At 37.7% G+C, this 17,241-nt stretch overlaps 1 protein-coding gene across 1 annotated transcript in view; it reads left to right on the plus strand.

Annotated features, from left to right (window-relative positions):
* Positions 1–9,822, plus strand: part of LOC101660449 (A-kinase anchor protein 7) — an 84,025-nt gene extending 74,203 nt beyond the window's left edge. The window contains exon 7 of the mRNA XM_045294307.1: positions 8,029–9,822. Within this exon, the coding sequence (XP_045150242.1) occupies positions 8,029–8,615 (587 nt within the window). The 3' untranslated portion in view covers positions 8,616–9,822. The remainder of the gene's footprint in view (positions 1–8,028) is intronic.
* Positions 9,823–17,241: the final 7,419 nt, after the last annotated feature.

Consider the following 17,241-nt stretch of genomic DNA (forward strand, 5'->3'; position numbering starts at 1 on the left):
TGACATTTTAATAGAGTTAATTTAAAGTTATTTTCATATTATTTTAAAACTTCTAATTGTTTGGGTTTTAATTAGTCTATTTGTTCAGTTTTGCTATTATGTGAGTTTCTTCCTCCTAATTCGTACCCGTGTGTGATTTTGCTGTTGCCTTGGCCCTGGTCCCACAGGGTGCTGTTAATCATTGGGCTCTGAGCTGGTAGAGCTAGGTGCCATCTTACTCCCAAAGAGTCCATTCTGTTGGTTTCTACCCCTAACCTGGGAGTGAGCACATTTGTCTTTTGTCTGCCATATTGGCTTCCAATATTTTTCATGGTTTTGTTTGTATTAAATTTTCGATATACATATTTTTATATGAAATGTTTAACATTTTTATTGTACCATTTAAAAATTTCCCTCTCAATTTAAACTACCATGATAATTTTTCTTCTTATAATAAAGCCAAAGATATGACCCATGTTCCCTTATAAAGCCTTCTAGTTTTAAACATTAATATTTATATTTGAGCACTGTTTGGGTGAAAATAAGGTATATGGCTGGCAAAACTAAGACATTTGCTGTCTGGCCCTAAAAGAAAAAGATTTCTGACCTTGATCAGCAGTATTTTCCCAAGAATAAACTTATAAGATGATAGGATATGCTTATTGTCAATTTGCTAGGTTATGCGTTTGTAGGAGTTAACAACTTACTGCTAGTGTTGCCCTGTTCTTCATCCTCCCCACATTAAATGTGTAAAGATATGCCAAAATTTAATTAGTCTTTCCCAACTTTTAATAAGCTTGAGTATTTTTTCATAAGTTTTGGGCAATTTATTGTCTTTTGCCTGTTTTAAAAAGTTTTAAATCAGAAAATTGTTTTTATCTTTGATTTGGAAAAGATTGTGAAGTAATTTGTATGCTACAATTACCATTTTCTGCTCTGTGGTTTATGTTTTCAGTCTTTATTTTTGATTAAGCAAAGTCATTAATTTTAATGTACAATGCACCAGTCTTTATGGTTGAGTTGTTTTCTCTTTCTAGTTTAAGAAATCCTTAAGTTACCTTACAGCCACAAGAATGCTCTTCTACACTATGTTTTAAAAGCATAGCGTACTTTTTCGCAAGTATATTGTTAATCCACTTGGGGTTTGATTTGCGTGTATGTTGGGAGGTGAGTGCCCAGTTTTTCTGTGCATTATAGTTGTCTTGTACCCGTTTACGAAAAAAGAGAGTCAATTCCTCAGGACTGTATTCGGCAGCTCTATCGTATATCACGTGTTTCTGTTTGCGTGGGCTGTTGCTGTGGTTTTATGCCTCTTTCCTGAACCAATACCACCCGGTCTTAGTTTTGATGACTCTACAATTAGGCTGAGGATATGATTTCTGCAGAGACCCTTCATCCTGTTATTGGCCTCTAAGAAAATCCACTCGTCAGTTTCTAAAAAAAATTTGGGATTTCCTCTGGAATTGACTTTGTATGTCAATTTGGGGGCGAATGAACAATTATATAGTAGTGATTTAGAGCTATTCCATGAACACGGTGTTTCTCTAAATTTATTTAGCTCTACTTTAAGGTTTTCAACAACATTCTCTTAGATAGTTTACATAGTCGTACACTTCAGTTTAGAAATGTCATACTACCATAAATGGAATATTTTAAAAACGTATACTTTTAATGGTGTTCCTGATATATTAATAGAAAATCTGTATTTTAATATTTAATTGTAGCCAGAAAATGTGGTAAACTGTCATTAATGATAATAATTCCTCCACAGAGATTTTGTGTTTTCTAATAACAGTAGTTTGATTTCTTTATTTTTAACTTCTTATGTTTATCTCACGGTCTTAGCTGGGCCTTTAGGAGCGTGCTGGCCAGAACTAGTGACATGCAAATCCAGATCTGTAATTTCAAAGTGAAAATGGTCAATGTTTATTAATATTTTCTTTGAATGGTTTATAAGATACTTTTTGTCAGACAGAGTAATATTCCTTCTATTTCTTGTTTGTCAACATTGTTAAAAATGAATGCTGAAATTTAACAAATCTTAAATTTCATCAAATTGAATTACGTAGTCTTGAAAATTATGATGTTTCCTCTTTAATCTGTTAGTAGGGTAAATCGCACTGATGCTAAGCCAATCTTGACATTTTGGAATAAACTCAACTTAGTCTAGCTGTACTAATATATTAAATTATATACATAATTTGATTCAATTTCCAGTGTTTTGTTCATGAATTCTGTATTTATTATTATTAAGGAGACTGACAAGTGAATTTTCTTTCTTTTACTGTCTTTATCAGGTTTTCCTATCTCTTTCATGCCTATATTTTAAAAAGTTGAGGACTTTGCCTCCTTTTTTATTATTGGGATGATTTTATGAAAGATTGAAATGATTTCTTCACTGAAATTTTGGAAAACTTGGTAAAACCAATTATGCCTAATATATTCCTAGGGGAAATAGATTTAATTAGTTAATTTATATTATGGTTATGGGCTATTCATATATTCTATCTATTTGAGTCAGTTTTATTTTCAGGAATATATTTCTTCTAAAATTTTAAATTTATTAGCATACAGTTGTTAATATTATCCTCTGATTATATTTTTAATGATAATAGTATCTAAAATGAGGCCTTTTAAAAATGCCTCATACTCTTTGTTTTGGTCATTGTCCTTTCCCCCCTCTTAGCCTTTCCAGAAACTTGCGTGCTTTCTTAGCGTTCTCAAAGAGCCAACTTAAGGCTTTGTTGGCCCTCTCTATTCTTAGCGTTACATTTAATGCATTTCTCCTTTTTAATTACATTATTATATATTTTAAAGGATTTAATTAGCTGTCCTTATTCTTGTTTCTTGATATGGCTGCAAGGGTCATTAATTTTCTATTAAGTGAAATTGGTTTAATCAAGTCTTCTGCTTCCTTGAGGATCTTTGACTCCGCTCTACTCGTTATTGAAAGTGGGTTGCTGAACTCTCCAGTCATTATCATTGAATCATCTGTCTTCCCCTCAGTTGTTTCAATTTTTCCTTCATGTATAATGGGTCAGTGATTAGATGCATATTATAATTTTTAATATTGTCTTCACAGATTGACCCTTTTATTATTTAAAATTTTTCTTTTTGTCTCTAATTAACAATCTTTCACCTTAATATTTGTTTCTGTGATATTAATTTTGACTGATTCACATTTCTACAGTAAGCACTTTGTTGCCCATTTTCTGCTATAATATACTTTTAGGTATGATGTGAGGAAAATTGAGTAGGAAACTTGAGTAGGATATAAAATCAACATTCACAACTTCAGTTAAAAATTACTACTGTTTGGTTCTCTGTGCCTCTTTACTGTTGGACGTTAACGCCTTCCAAATCTAGTGGCCCTGCCCATTGGCACTGAGTCCCTCCCAACTCGTAGTGAACCGAATGGCCCCAAAAGCACTACCATCGAGTCGGTTCCAATTCATAGCCAGTTCCCAAATCGTAGTATTTTCAAGACTTTGTCGGCCTTTATGGGAGGGAACAGGCTTATCTTTCTCTTGAGTGGCCTTTGAACCTCTGGCCTTGTGGTTAGCAGCCCAACCTTGCCCGACAGTGCTCTTTGCGAAAATGTCAACCTATAAAACTAATAATGAAGGGACAGCAGCACACACCAGCTATTACTGATGGAAACTAGGAATGAAATACAGGTCAGATGTCCTATGATGGTGAAAACCGTTCTCTGTGAGCTACTTACTGAAGTTAGATGAATTAATTTTTCTCATCCAGCTATGCTGCATTTATCTATCCTTAGAGAAAGCAATTGACTAAATGACACCCTTTGTAAGACTGATAAGCAATTTAGTGCTTGCAAAGACTAGTTTGCTTTTGGCTGTCATACATATCTGAGGAGGCAGTGAGAACATTGGTGAGGCCCAGGAGGTATTTTTTATAGACCAGTGTGTTTCTCTATAACTTCTGCAAACTGAGAGAAGAAAATTATTTCCTGGAAACTCCAACAGCATTTTGGTTTATTTTTTATTTTTTATTTTATTTTTTTTTTCAGCATTTTGGTTTAATAGCTAATGATTACTCAACATTAATCTAGTGAATATTCTCGAGCATGTACAATGTGCCTCTGTTGAGTATCCTGAGATTCAGAGACGTGTAAGATACAATCCTTATAAGTGGAATAGAATCACCGAGGAGGCTGAGGCTGCATCTGAAAAACAGAAGAGGAGAAATAGATAAATAGGGCTTTATTCAAAATATGAATGACTTTGATAGGAAAGTGGCAGAAGGTTTGTTTACCTAGGGCAAGGGGAGGGGCAGAGCTCCAAATATGAGGCGAGATAGAAAAGTGGAGAGATGGATAGTAAACGAGACTTGCTGTGAGTATTGGATATGGCTTTCTGGGGAGAGAAGCAATGATTTGAGAGGTGGATGAAGGGAACTACAGGAGGTACCTTCTTTAGCAAAGGAAGGTTTAGGCTGTGTGTGTGTGTGTGTGTGTGTGTGAGAGAGAGAGAGAGAGAATGCTTATGAGGAGAACAGGAAAGAAGATTGATACAACACACACAGGCACACAGATAGTATGTGATAAAGGAGACAGAATAGATAGATATGGAATAAAAAGAAGATGAAGTTCAACAACCAGGACTCCATCCTTTGGAGGTGCATAACATCCTCCATAGGCCACCAGAAGGATCCAGTTGGAAACCCCACTAAGGAAACTGGAGTCTACCTTAAACATACCTGTAGCAGATTAAAGGAACTAAAACAAGCCCTTGGACTAATAGAGTTACCATATGCCTTATGGGGATGACTTCCAGTGTTCCTCAATAACGTAATGATGTAAACCATAGATATATGAATGCATTTTGAACTTATACAGTGGTCCTACTTAGTACTTGCCCTCATAAAGAAAACACTGATAATATGGGGACTATAGCGAAATATGGTAATCAATTGTGCCAGGCTATCAGAAAGGATAGCGTCTGGGCTCTTAAAAGCTTGCCTTAGAACAAGCAGCCATCTAAGTGAAGTGTTAGCTAAGCCCACACCAGCCTATGCGATCGAAAGATTGTAAATAACAAAATGCAAGACCAGAGAAGGGAATGGTATTTGAGCTTAAATTCTGAGTACCCAGTTTGCAGAAGGCTGTGGTTGACAGCGGAAGCCTAAAATCCACTTGCAGGGTCCTCACATGGATTGAACCTTTGGTGAATCCCTTTTTACCATTGACCAGGGATGTGAATAGCCTTGCTATCAGAGTGCATTAGAAAGTGGACTAATGCAGACGTGGTTAACATGTAACACCTTATCTTTTGTTCACCCCTTTGATCCATTTTAAATTTGTTCTAGGTTATATTTTCTGCCTTATTTTCAGTTGAAGTATTTTTTTGTTATTGTTGTCATTTCTGTATGTTTTTCCTTATATGAAATCCAGGTTAGGGAATCTATAGAGACAGTCACTAGATTGATAATTTCTTAGGGTTATGGTAGGGAGATTGGAAGAGGATGGGGGAGCTAATAATAATGAATCCAAGAAAGGAGAAAATGTCCTAATTGTTGTGATTGCACAACTCCTTTTTTTATATTTAAACGATTAAATTGCATGATATATGGATTATATATCAATAAAACTATCAAAATTACCATAAATAAAAGAGGATGAAGTCAATGTTGCCATAAACCTATAGAATTGGATCCTACAAATCAGTGCTCCAATTTAATTGAGACTATAACAAAGGCATTGAGGGGTGGGGTGAGGGTTGGGCCAATTTAACCTCAGAGCGCCCAAAGCATGGAGTTCTTATGTATTTTTGATCCTTCCTAGTTGTAGTATATAGTTATGGGGGGGGGGGCTCTGTTATGAATGGTAATAATGCCAATGTAATTATTTGGTACTGTGTGAAAGGCATAGTAAGTATCAAAATATTAAAGCCTTTCAGAATGTTTACATCTTTAAAAAATAGTTTCATTGGCCTACACTTCACATATCATATAATTTAATCATTCAGTCATATGAAAAAGATGTGTACAATATTAACCACAACCAATTTAAGGACATTTTCTTCTCGTGCCCATTGTTGTTAGCTGCCCACCCCCCACTCCCCTGCTGTGCCCCAGGCAATTATCAATCCGCTTACTGTCTCCATACAGAATTTCTAAATATTGATGTTTGTGAGATAAATGATAAAATTTTAAATGTTGAATCTGATGAAATGGTTTGCATTGCTTACATGCCACTGAAGGGTATTGATGATACATAGGTGCTCGAATGTCTGTTTTCCTCATGCCCAACATTTACTTTTTTCAATAAAAAATGTACCTCATTTGTATTGGAAATAAACTCATTTATATGAATAATTTCAATATTATCATCCTCAATGCTTAATTTTGTTGCATTTTAAATTATTTAAAAATATACTGTAGTTTGCTAGTTCTCAAAGTCTGGTGCATGAGTTCCTGAGAAAAGTTGTGAGGCACAAAAATGTTCATAATAATTCTAAGGTATTGTTTTGTCTTCCCCACTGGATTAAACGCAAAAGTGAAAATTCCCGTAACTAGACCAATAAAAAACATTCAAATGGAGAAAAGATGGAAATTGTCAAGGGTTTCATTTCACTTAGATCTATAGTCAGCACGCATGAAGGCAGCAGACAGGAAATCAGGTGACATGTTGCCTTGGGTAAATCTGCTGCCTGAGACCTCTTTGAAGTCTTAAAGAACAGAGATGCCACTTGGAAGACTAAGGTGCGTCTGACCCAAGCCACGATGCTTTGTGTGGCGTTCTGTGCACGTGAAAGCTGGACAGTGAGTAAAGAAGGCTACAGAAGAACTGATGCCCAGATCTAACCATTGGTCTGAGCGGCCGTAAAAAGAGGAAACATAAAACTACAGTGGACATGGATTCTTTCGCGACATACAAATCAGAAAATATTTTAGTGCATTTGAGTTGTGGTATTTGCAAAGCATATTGAATATACCACACACAGCCAGAGAGCAAACAAATCTGTCTGGAAAGGAATGTTCTTGGAAGTGAAGATGGTGAGAATCCACCTCATGTACTCTGGACGAGAAGGGTGTCGTGCTTGGCAAAGGTAGGGTCAGTGAAAACGAGTAAGATCTTAGATGGACGCAGTGGTTGCAACAAAGGCTCAAACATAACAATTGTGAGAATGATGCCGGACCAGGCAGTGTTTTGATCTGCTGTATATAGAGTATTAATGAATGTGCTTTTGGGGGTGTCTTAGAGTGAAATGTGCTGACACTTGGAAGATTTACACAGATAAGTGAATCAATATTTTTTAGATGACCAATATACATCGTTTCAAAGTTATGTGTAAATAAAAGATCAAAGAAAAGTTCAGAATCTACCTATAGATTGGGGTGTAGAGAGCGAATTGATATGCTTTAAGATTCCATATTGCAACGGATGCTTTCGAAATTTGTCTAGTTTGGGTATAATATCAAAGAAGACTTTCGTACAATCTGAAAAGACTGTTACTCTCTTTTCTAACTTGACATTTAGGTGAGGGTGGGCTTTTTCTAGACTTAAAACAATGCCATGGACCAAGTGCAGAAATAGATCTAGCTGTTTAATCAGACGTTAAAGAAGTTATTAAAATTGTAACATAATGCCATTCTTCTGGCTAAACAATTTTTGTTTTGGAGAATATGGTTATATTTCATAGAAAGTTAAATATTGGCTTTATTATTGATACTTTATACTGAATTAATGTATATATTTAAAATTCTGCTTTAACTTCTGCTACAGAAAACACGGATGAATATAACCAACATAAATAAAATCTTATGGGAGGGAGGTATTTTAGTAATTTTTAGGAGTATAAGGGGTCCAGAAGCTAAAGCATTTTAGAACTGTTGCCTAGTTCAAAAGTCCAAGGAAACCTTGAATACGTTTTATTCTTAGACTATTCCCCAGACTTATTTTTGATAAACATTTCCAACCTTTTCTTCTAACATCAATTTTGGTCGTTACTTGGATATGTGAAATATCAACTGGTTTGATTTCTTTTTACTTAATTGTTTTTCCCTTTTCAATTTCCATCCAAGCATTCTGTGATAAAAATGACACAAGCGGCTCTTTTGCTGGGTCTGTGAAGATGGAAACATCTGCCCCGCGTGCTGGAAGCCCTCTGGTGCCAACGAGGGCACTGCACTCCGTGTCCCAAGAGATACAACTGGGGCCCTTGGGAGATGCACACACTGCTACGGCCCTATCCAGTCAACGAAACTTTGAAGGGAATGTTAAGTCCTTGGACCTTACGGAGTTTGAAAAAAAGCAGTCATGGTGGCGCAAGCTAGTTGGACACAAAAAGCACAGCACGGTTCCCCAGCTGCTCATTGGAGGCGCCACAGGCTGGTGCACAGGCTTCCTCTTCCAGAAGGTTGGGAAGTTGGCAGCAACAGCTGTGGGAGGTGGGTTTCTTCTCCTTCAGCTTGCAAACCATACTGGCTACATCAAGGTTGACTGGCAGCGAGTGGAGAAGGATATGAAGAAAGCCCAAGAACACCTGAAAAGCCCTAGGATGCCTAGTGAGGTGGAGAGTAAAACTGAGGCTGTGGTGTCATTTGCGAAGAAGAATATTCTTGCTACTGGGGGTTTCTTGGGAGGCTTTCTGCTAGGCTTGGCCTCCTAAGGCAGACAGCTTTGCCTCCACTGTTTCTGCTTGGTTTTCACCCATAGTCATCACCAGAAACCTCTATACTTCCTCAAGGGACACCGAGTCTCTCCTTGTCTCCCTCTCTTCCCTGGGGTTCCTCCTTGCACTGGTAGATCTGAATAACTTGCTTTTTTTATATTGTTGTTTTCTTGTGATTAGTTGTTGTCTTGAGTGTGTACCTCCCTGGGGCTTTGTTCACCTTATAGGCCTGTCTGTTCCTTGCCTTTTCGTCGGTACAAGTTAACTTAGAATGAACCTAGCTTGGATTTGCTGATGATACAAGAGACACTAGATAGTATATTCTTTTTCCAGCACATTTTTCATGGTAGCTAATTTAATTTACATGCCAGCAAGAATTTCTTCTCCCCTGACATGAAATGTACGATGACTTACTGAAAAAGATGAGTGGAGCTTCACATGTTGCCACTAACTGTAGATTTGATAAAGAAATTGCAAGTCTTTAATTTGATGCCTGTAAGCATAAAATTAAAAAAAGAAAAAAGAGAAAAAAATTACACGTGCAAAAATATCCCAGACTGACAGCAGCATCTGATGAGTTGGGTGAAATTGATACTCTGAAATGAGATAGAAGTATTTCTTTCGTGATGGCAAAGACCAAAGAATGTCTTGTTTTCTGATGCACAGGCTGACAAGATGACTAAGAAAATTGTATTTACTTAGACTGATTAAGATGAATCTATTTTAAGCATGTTAGAAGACAGAAAAGCGAAAAGATAGTTTATCATCTGAGGGAAGTGTCCTTCTTTTTTCTTTTCTTGAAAACATTAGCAGAGGTTGAAACTTTGTGTAAATTATCAAGTAATTAAGGAAGAGCCGAGCATAGGATATTTAATTATTTTATGATGCAGAAATTGGGTGGCTATATAATTTATCATGCGAATGGAATACTTGTAAGTATGAGAGGGGGATCAATTAATTACTGAGATTAAAAAAGGGGGAAAAAATCGAACCAAGACTATCCTGATTAAACTGGGGGTTAGGCACCTTACCTAAAAAAGCAACATGTTTTTTAGAAAGAAAACTGACATGTTAAAATACTCTTTCAAATGCCATTCTTGTTTCCTTTTGTAACTGATTTGCCCTCTGAAATGCTTCTTTCTGAAATTATGTCTGAAATCAGATCGTTTTATGTCCCTAATAAAAAATGAAAAACAACCTGTAATCTAGACTCAGCCTGTTTCGTTATACCTGCTTGAGTAGAGGAAGCGTCAGAAGAAGTAACTGAGAAATGCATCTTACCGATGGCATACCATAGTTTCCCTGGTGTACCTTCCATCGCTCCAGATGCTAACACAAAGTGGCAGCTGTGGCTTAGGCTATTTTGAAAATACAAGTATTTGTTGGCCTGGTTTCAAACCTTATAATTTCTATTAGATGCTTTAGGAAGCCTACATATTAAAGGGGCCGTGCTTTGTAGCAGATTTAACAATCTGACAAATTCGGCATCACTAGTAGAATGATACAGCAATAGTTTGTTACATGTTATGACTATTTGGAGAACCTTCAGTTTCAAGTGTATTTAAGAAAGCGTGAAGGTAAACATTGAATTCCAAATACAAAGAAAAACATGATGTGTGTGATAATTTTGAAGTGCAGAATCAATGATCAAACTAGCCATTCTGACATAGGAAATGGTTGTCAGAGATTTTGACAAACTAACCCAACAGATTGCCTAACTGCCACTGAAATGTCTTTTTCCACCACCTTAATGTATATGAAGGTTTCGAAAGTGCTAGGACAGTGCTTGACATGGAATGTTATCTAAATGCTAGTTACTAATATTAGCAGCAGTGCTAATTTTATTATATACTCGCTCCAACAGTATTCTTACTTTCCAAATATCATAAAAACCATTTCATGACTATTATAGATTTGTATTATTTCTAAGAATTTCCTTGAAATTCACTCGTGATTACCATTGATGGATTTCAGAGATAATGCATATTTATGTTCAGTGCTTTGATTTGGATATATTTCAATACTAATAGTATGTAGCTTATATGTATAAATGCACAGGAAAAGATAAAAATGGGTTAATTCTGTATTCCACATGCCAATCTTATTACTTTGTGTAATCAAAAAAAGTTTGATTGTAGGGGAAAAAAAGCCCCAAAAGTACAGTCAAGTAAATCTGTGAAGTGTTTTTTTTTTTTAAACTCCAATATATTAATGTGGTGAAATCTTAAGAGACAAGCATGGAAAACTCTTGGAAATTCTTATCCATTTCACTGAAATATGAAGGAATTGGAGAGGATGCAGAATAGCAGAAAGAGAGCAATTAAGTGAGCTACAGAGAGAAAGGTGTAGTGATTCAGGAGCTCCTGGAGTCTGACAGGCTTGTTCTAATGGTCCCCGCCACATAATTTCTAGCTAGGCAACCTTGTCCACGCTGCTTAACATCTCAGAACCCAGTTACTTAATCTGTAAAATGGGGATTATAATAGTTGTTACCTCATGAGAATGTTGTGAGGACTGAATGAACATGATAAATCTAACATACGAAGTGGTAACCCCCAAAAGAAAATGGGGAAAAGTTCCACTGGTTGGAGCTTTCATAGTATGCATTTTTCCCACTAGGTGAGCATCGAGTTAGAGCACCCAGAGGCATCACCTGGGAAGGTTCTCTTTGGTCATAGTTAATTTTTTCAGAAAAGCTGTTTTGCTTTAATCTTGTTTTTTTTTTGTGTTGCCCAATTTAAGAGAACAGTATGCCACTATGAAATTTATTTCTTGCTGGGAAAATGCCGCAGAAGTTGTTGTGGTGTTGAATATAGCTTACAAGGACAGTGCAATGGGAAAAACTCAACTGTATGAGTGGTTTTCTCGTTTCAAAAAAGGTGAAATGTCGATTGATGACAAACCTCATTCTGGATGTCTGTCAACTTCCTGAACAGTTGAAAATGTCGACTCATTTGGAGTTTGTTCCACCAGGTCAGACTGTTCATCAAGCTTAGAGATTCTGAAAAGATTGTGTAATCCTGTGCAACAAAAGAGGCCTTATTTTGTGGCAGACAGGGGACTGACTGGGTTTGCCACCACCAGAATGCACTTGCTCATGCATACATCTCAGTGTGCCAGTTTTTGGCAAAAACAGGATACCTCTCTTGCCCCACATGCCTTACTCGCCCAACCTTGCTCCATGTGATTTCTTTTTGTTTCCGTGAAAGAAGAGGTACATGAAAGGATGGGGAATGAAGAGGTACATGAAAGGATGGGGAATGAAGAGGTACATGAAAGGATGGGGATTTGACGACGTATAAGAGGTGAAGGAAAAAACGAGGAATGTGCTGTCAGCTTCCAAACATATGAGTTTGAAAAATGTTTCCAAGAATGGAATCACAGATTTGACAAATGTATTCAGTATAATGGAGAGTATTTTGAAGGTGATTAGGTTGTTTTGTAAAAAATTTAATTACATAGCTTTGGGGGGAAATTTTTTTGGGGGTACCCCTTGTATATTCAGTGTTCACTAACTAGTGTCTGTATGGTAATTTTTACAATACACTCTATGTAGAATAATTAAGCTCCAAACAGAAAAATGCTGTAGTGAATTCGGGAAATGTTCCGTTATTCCCATCTAGTTGATTCTGACTTGGAGCAAAGCTATATAAGGTTTCCAAAACGGTGAATCGTCATGGAAGCAGACAGCCTCAACTTTCCCCTGCAGAGTGGCTGGTGGTTTTGAACTCCCACCTTTGAAGTTATTTGTCCAATGCCTAACCCAGAGCACTACGCAGGATCCTTAAGGAAGGGTTAAGAAACTAAACTTGAGTTGTTACCAACTCAGCGACCTTATAAGGCAGGGTGGAACTGCCCTGTGAATTACCGAGACAGTAACTCTTTACTGAAATAGAAAGTTTCCCCTGGAACTGCTGACCTTGCAATTACTAGCCCAAAGAGTAACCACTGTGCGACCAGGGCACCTTAGGAAGGATTGGTATAGCAGAAAACAAAAGCCACCTTCATTTTCATCTCTTCTATCCATTACCCACTATCATTAAGTTAATTCTGACTCATTGAAACCCCGTAGGACAGAGTAGAACTGCTTCATAGGATTTCTGAGGCTGTACATCTTTATGGGAGCTTGCCTTATCTTTCTTCCTGGTAAGTAGCTAATCGGTTTGAACCTCTGACCTAGTTAGCAGCCCAACCCTTAGCCCACTGTGCCACCAGGATCCTTAATCTTCACTAGGAGCATTCTATTCTTTCCCCCACCTCACGCTCCCCCCCACCCCTTTTTAGGAACTATTTACATTTTTACTGTAATGCTACTGAAATAAAAATCCAAGTTTTGAGGGTGTATTATTATTATTAATTGAGAGTTAATATATATATATATCATATCATTCCATAGTTCAATTACGTCAAGCAGTATTGTACAATTGCCATCACAATCAGTTTAGGAGTATATTATTCTTGGCTTCAAGGAAAATTTTGGGTGGTTAGAGAATGGATCAAGGTTTTAAGACAGTGTACATTCTTTGTTGACCTTCTTTTAAGATGGAAGAGAGCCCATTTATGGAGCAGTCTAACCTGGAGGTCTCAATGACCTGTTAGAGCTTTTTAAAAAACTACTGATTACAGCTCATGAATTCTCTATATGTTCTGCAGCAAATCTTTGTATGTTAGTTTCTGTCAAAGCTACCCCGATTAAAATTGTATTTTTGACAGAAGTCTACCTCTGTTTGAAAATAAATTTCCATCCTATCCTTTTGTTATGGATTTGCTCTTACAATAGAAATAGGGGGTGTAGAATGTACGACTGCAGCGAGGCGGTGGCTCTTGGCTGTCACACACACCCAGAGCACGTTTAGAATCCACGGGTATTACTTGAACGATCAGTTCCCTCGTAGCTCCCATGGTGCTCTTGAAGAGTTGTGTTCATAAAGGTTACTCCTTCGTCTCAAACGTGGTCGATGGATTTTATGTGTGCAACTTATTGAACAGATACTTATGGAACACTAACATTAGTATCGGTGCCAAAACACTATGTTCCATATTGAGGCTCAAAGAGGGGCCAACACAGAAATGTGCCCTCCAAGTGTTCCAGTCTAGTGGGAACTCATGCAGGCAAGCAATTGCAATTCCAAGGGTAATTGAGACTGTAATGAACTAAAAGGCACCCGAGACAGGAGGCTTCTAATTTTGATGGGAAAGTCAGTAAAGACTCGGCAAACAAACATGGAAGCTGAAACAATGAGATGGGATGAGGAAAGTGGAGAGGAGGTGTTTCTCACGCTAAAGAAGCAGCGTGATTTGCTTCTGGGTGTGAAAGGAATTCACTCTGCATGTGGATAACTGATCCTTAACATCTTAAGAAGTTCAGATCATATTGAATAGGAAGCCATCAAAAACCATAGAGCTCAAGATGACACAATCAGATCTGTCCTTTGCACATGAAAACAGAACCGAAACTAACCAATGCTGGAGGGCCCCGCTAGAATTGGTGAAACTGAAATGACATCCACCGTCAAAAGTAGTCTGGCTTCTCCTCAAATAACTAGAAGTAGAAATACCAATTCTTGTACTTCGTATGCACCCTACATAAAGCAAGCAAGCAAACAAACAAAAAGCCCCATAGCACAGACAAATATACGTATATGCAAACCCATGTTCATTGCAGCACTATTAACAATAGCAAAGATGGAAGCATCTTAAATGCTCCTCGGTGGAAATATGGACAAGTTAACTTTGGTACATACACACAATGGTCTTTGTTGTTGGTGTAAGATGCTATCAAGCCAGTTCCAACTCAGAGCAACCCTATATACAACAGAACAAAGCACCACTGGGTCCTGCAGCAGCCTCAGAATTGTTCTTTGTTTGAGCCCATGGTGGCAGCCGCTGTGTCGGTCTGTCTTGTGGAGGGTCTTCTTGTTCATTGCCCCTCTCCTTTACCAAGCATGAGGTCTTTCTCCAGGGACTGGTATTCCTGACGGTGTGTCCAAAGTATGTGAGACAAAGTCTTGCCATCCTTTCCTCTAGGGAGCATTCTGGTTATACTTCCTTCAAGACATCTGTTTGTTCGTTTGGCAGTCCATGGTACGTACGCTCAATATTCTATGCCTACACCAAAGTTCGTATGCATTGAGTTTCTTCAGTTGATTTTAATTCAGTGTCCAAGTTTCATATACATATGTGGCAATTGAAAATACCCTGGCTTGAGTCAGGCACACCTCAATCCTTAAAGTAACATCCTTGCTTTTCAATGCTTTAGAAGAGGTCTTATGCAGCAGGTTTACACAAATGCCACGAATCCTTGGATCTCTTGACTGCTGCTTTCACTAACACTGATTATGGATCCAAGCAAGATGAAATCCTTGACTTCACTCTTTTCCACATTTATCATCTTATGCATAATGAAAAGTAACGGGAATATATTTGACACAGCACACTTTTGCCAAACTCCTGAAACCAGATGAGTTGTCAGTGAACACTTAAAAAGAATCAACTCACCAATGTCACAAAATAGTGAGCAGACTTACAGGTAGTGGCAAAAAGCCTCCCGAGCCTGATGAGTGCTGCTTGTCCAGTGAGGAATAGAAGTTCCATCTAAATCTTGCCTGAAGACCTAAAAAATCTTAACGGGAATTTTAGACACAATCTTAGAGAGTAAGCCCTAATGTACTCATAGTTGGCTTAAAAGCAGCCAATTAAGAAAACATTCAAGCTCAGCAATTTTACTACAGTCAATATCCAAAACTTTCCCTAACTCCTAAATAACTACTCTTGGTCCAGTTGTGAGGATTTGGGTCTTCGTTACATTGAGCTGTAATCCATACTGAAAGCTGCGGTCCTTAATCTTCATCAGCAAGTCTTCCTTTTCTGCAAGTAAGGTTGTGTCAACTGCTATCAAAGGTTGTTGATAAGACTTCCTCCAATACCGATGCCTCATTCTTCTTACAGCCAATTTCACTGCTCAGCATACATGTTGAATAAGTATGGTGAGAAGATATAAACCTGACTTACATCTTTCCTGATTTGAAACCAAGCAGTATGCCTTTGTTCACACAACTGCCCCTTGATCCATGACTAGTCCTATATGAGCGCAATGAAGTGTAGCCATAGTTTGTTTGGTCCACACAGTCAAGTGCCTTACCATAGTCAATAATGCATAAATAAAAGTTTTTATGACATTCTCTGCTTTCAGCCAAGATCCATCTGACATTAGCATTGGTATTTGTCCCACACCTTTTCCTGAATCCAGCCGGAACCATTGGCAGCTCCCTGTCAGTGTACTGCTGCAGCTGTTGTTGGACCTTTAGCAACATTTTACTTGCATGTGATATTGGTAATTTTCTGATTTGAGAATTCATTTGGTTCCCTTTTTTGGAATGTGTACAAATAGGGATCTCTTCCAGTCAGTTGACTAATAGTTGTCTTCCAAATTTTCCAAATGAATGAATGAGTTCTAGCCACTGGGGTGGTTTTTTTTTTTTTGTACAATGACTGTATTCTTTCTCTTTTTGATGCTTCCTGTCTCTTTCAATAATTTTCCCATAGAATCTTTCTATATTGCAACGGTAGCCTTGAGTGTCTCCTTCACTTCTTTCATTTTAAGAGATGCTGAGCATGTTCTTCCTCGTTGATTTTCTAAGTCTTTTCACATATCATTATAATAATTTACTCTGTCTTCTGGAGCTGCCCTTTGAAATTTCATATTCAGCTCTTTTACTCCAAACTTTCTTCCATTTGCTTTAGCTACTCTATGATTAGGGACAAGTTTCAGTCTCTTCTGACATCCACTTTGGCCTTTCCTTTCTTCCCGTTCTTTTTAACAAGTTTGCTTTCTTCATGAATAATGCTCTTAATGTCATCTGCAATCCATTGGGCCTTCTGTCCTTAGTGTTCATTGTGTCAAATCTGTTCCTGATGTGCTCTTGAACTTCAGATGGGATAGACTCAGTGTTGCAATTTGGCTCTCGTGGACTTGTTTTAATTTTCTTCAGCTTCAACTTAAACTCAAACATGAACAATTGATGGTCTGTCCCACAATTGGCCTCTGGCCTGGTTTTAGCTGCTGATATTGAGTGTCTCCAGGATCTCTTCCCACAGATGTGGTCAATTTGACTTCTGTGTATTCCGTCTGGAGAAGTCTATGTGTATACTAGTCATCGTTTAGGTTGTTGAAAAATGTATGCTATCAACAAGTCATGAGTCTTGCAAAAATTCTATCTTGAAATTTAGTGTGACTATTATCTCTGAGTTCTGTGTGCCATTGCAAGAAGTGATGTCTTTAGAAAGATTAATAAAAGACTAATCTCAATGAAGTGAAGATTAAAGATGTCCCGAATGTCTGACTTCTCCAAAATACTGTGTCATTCCATTATCCCTGATGTGTATCAACCACCATTGCTCCTCATATCCAGGGCTCTTTAATTCACTGCAGTATCTCCCAGAACTCAAAAATCCTTAAGGCAATGGCTCACATGGTTATGGGGGATGTCAAATCTGAAGTTAGGATATCTGTCTGGATGATTTTTCATAGCCACATGGCTGCTGACTCAGGTTGTGTGAGAGGCCCAAGAACTGAATGTAAGTCAGAGGCAAACCAGATGCAAGATCTAAAGCAAAAGAGAGA

This window comes from Echinops telfairi, unplaced genomic scaffold (genome assembly GCF_000313985.2).
Source record: "Echinops telfairi isolate 266 unplaced genomic scaffold, ASM31398v2 ScPeMD7_3533;HRSCAF=4204_0, whole genome shotgun sequence".
Lineage (NCBI taxonomy): Eukaryota > Metazoa > Chordata > Mammalia > Afrosoricida > Tenrecidae > Echinops > Echinops telfairi.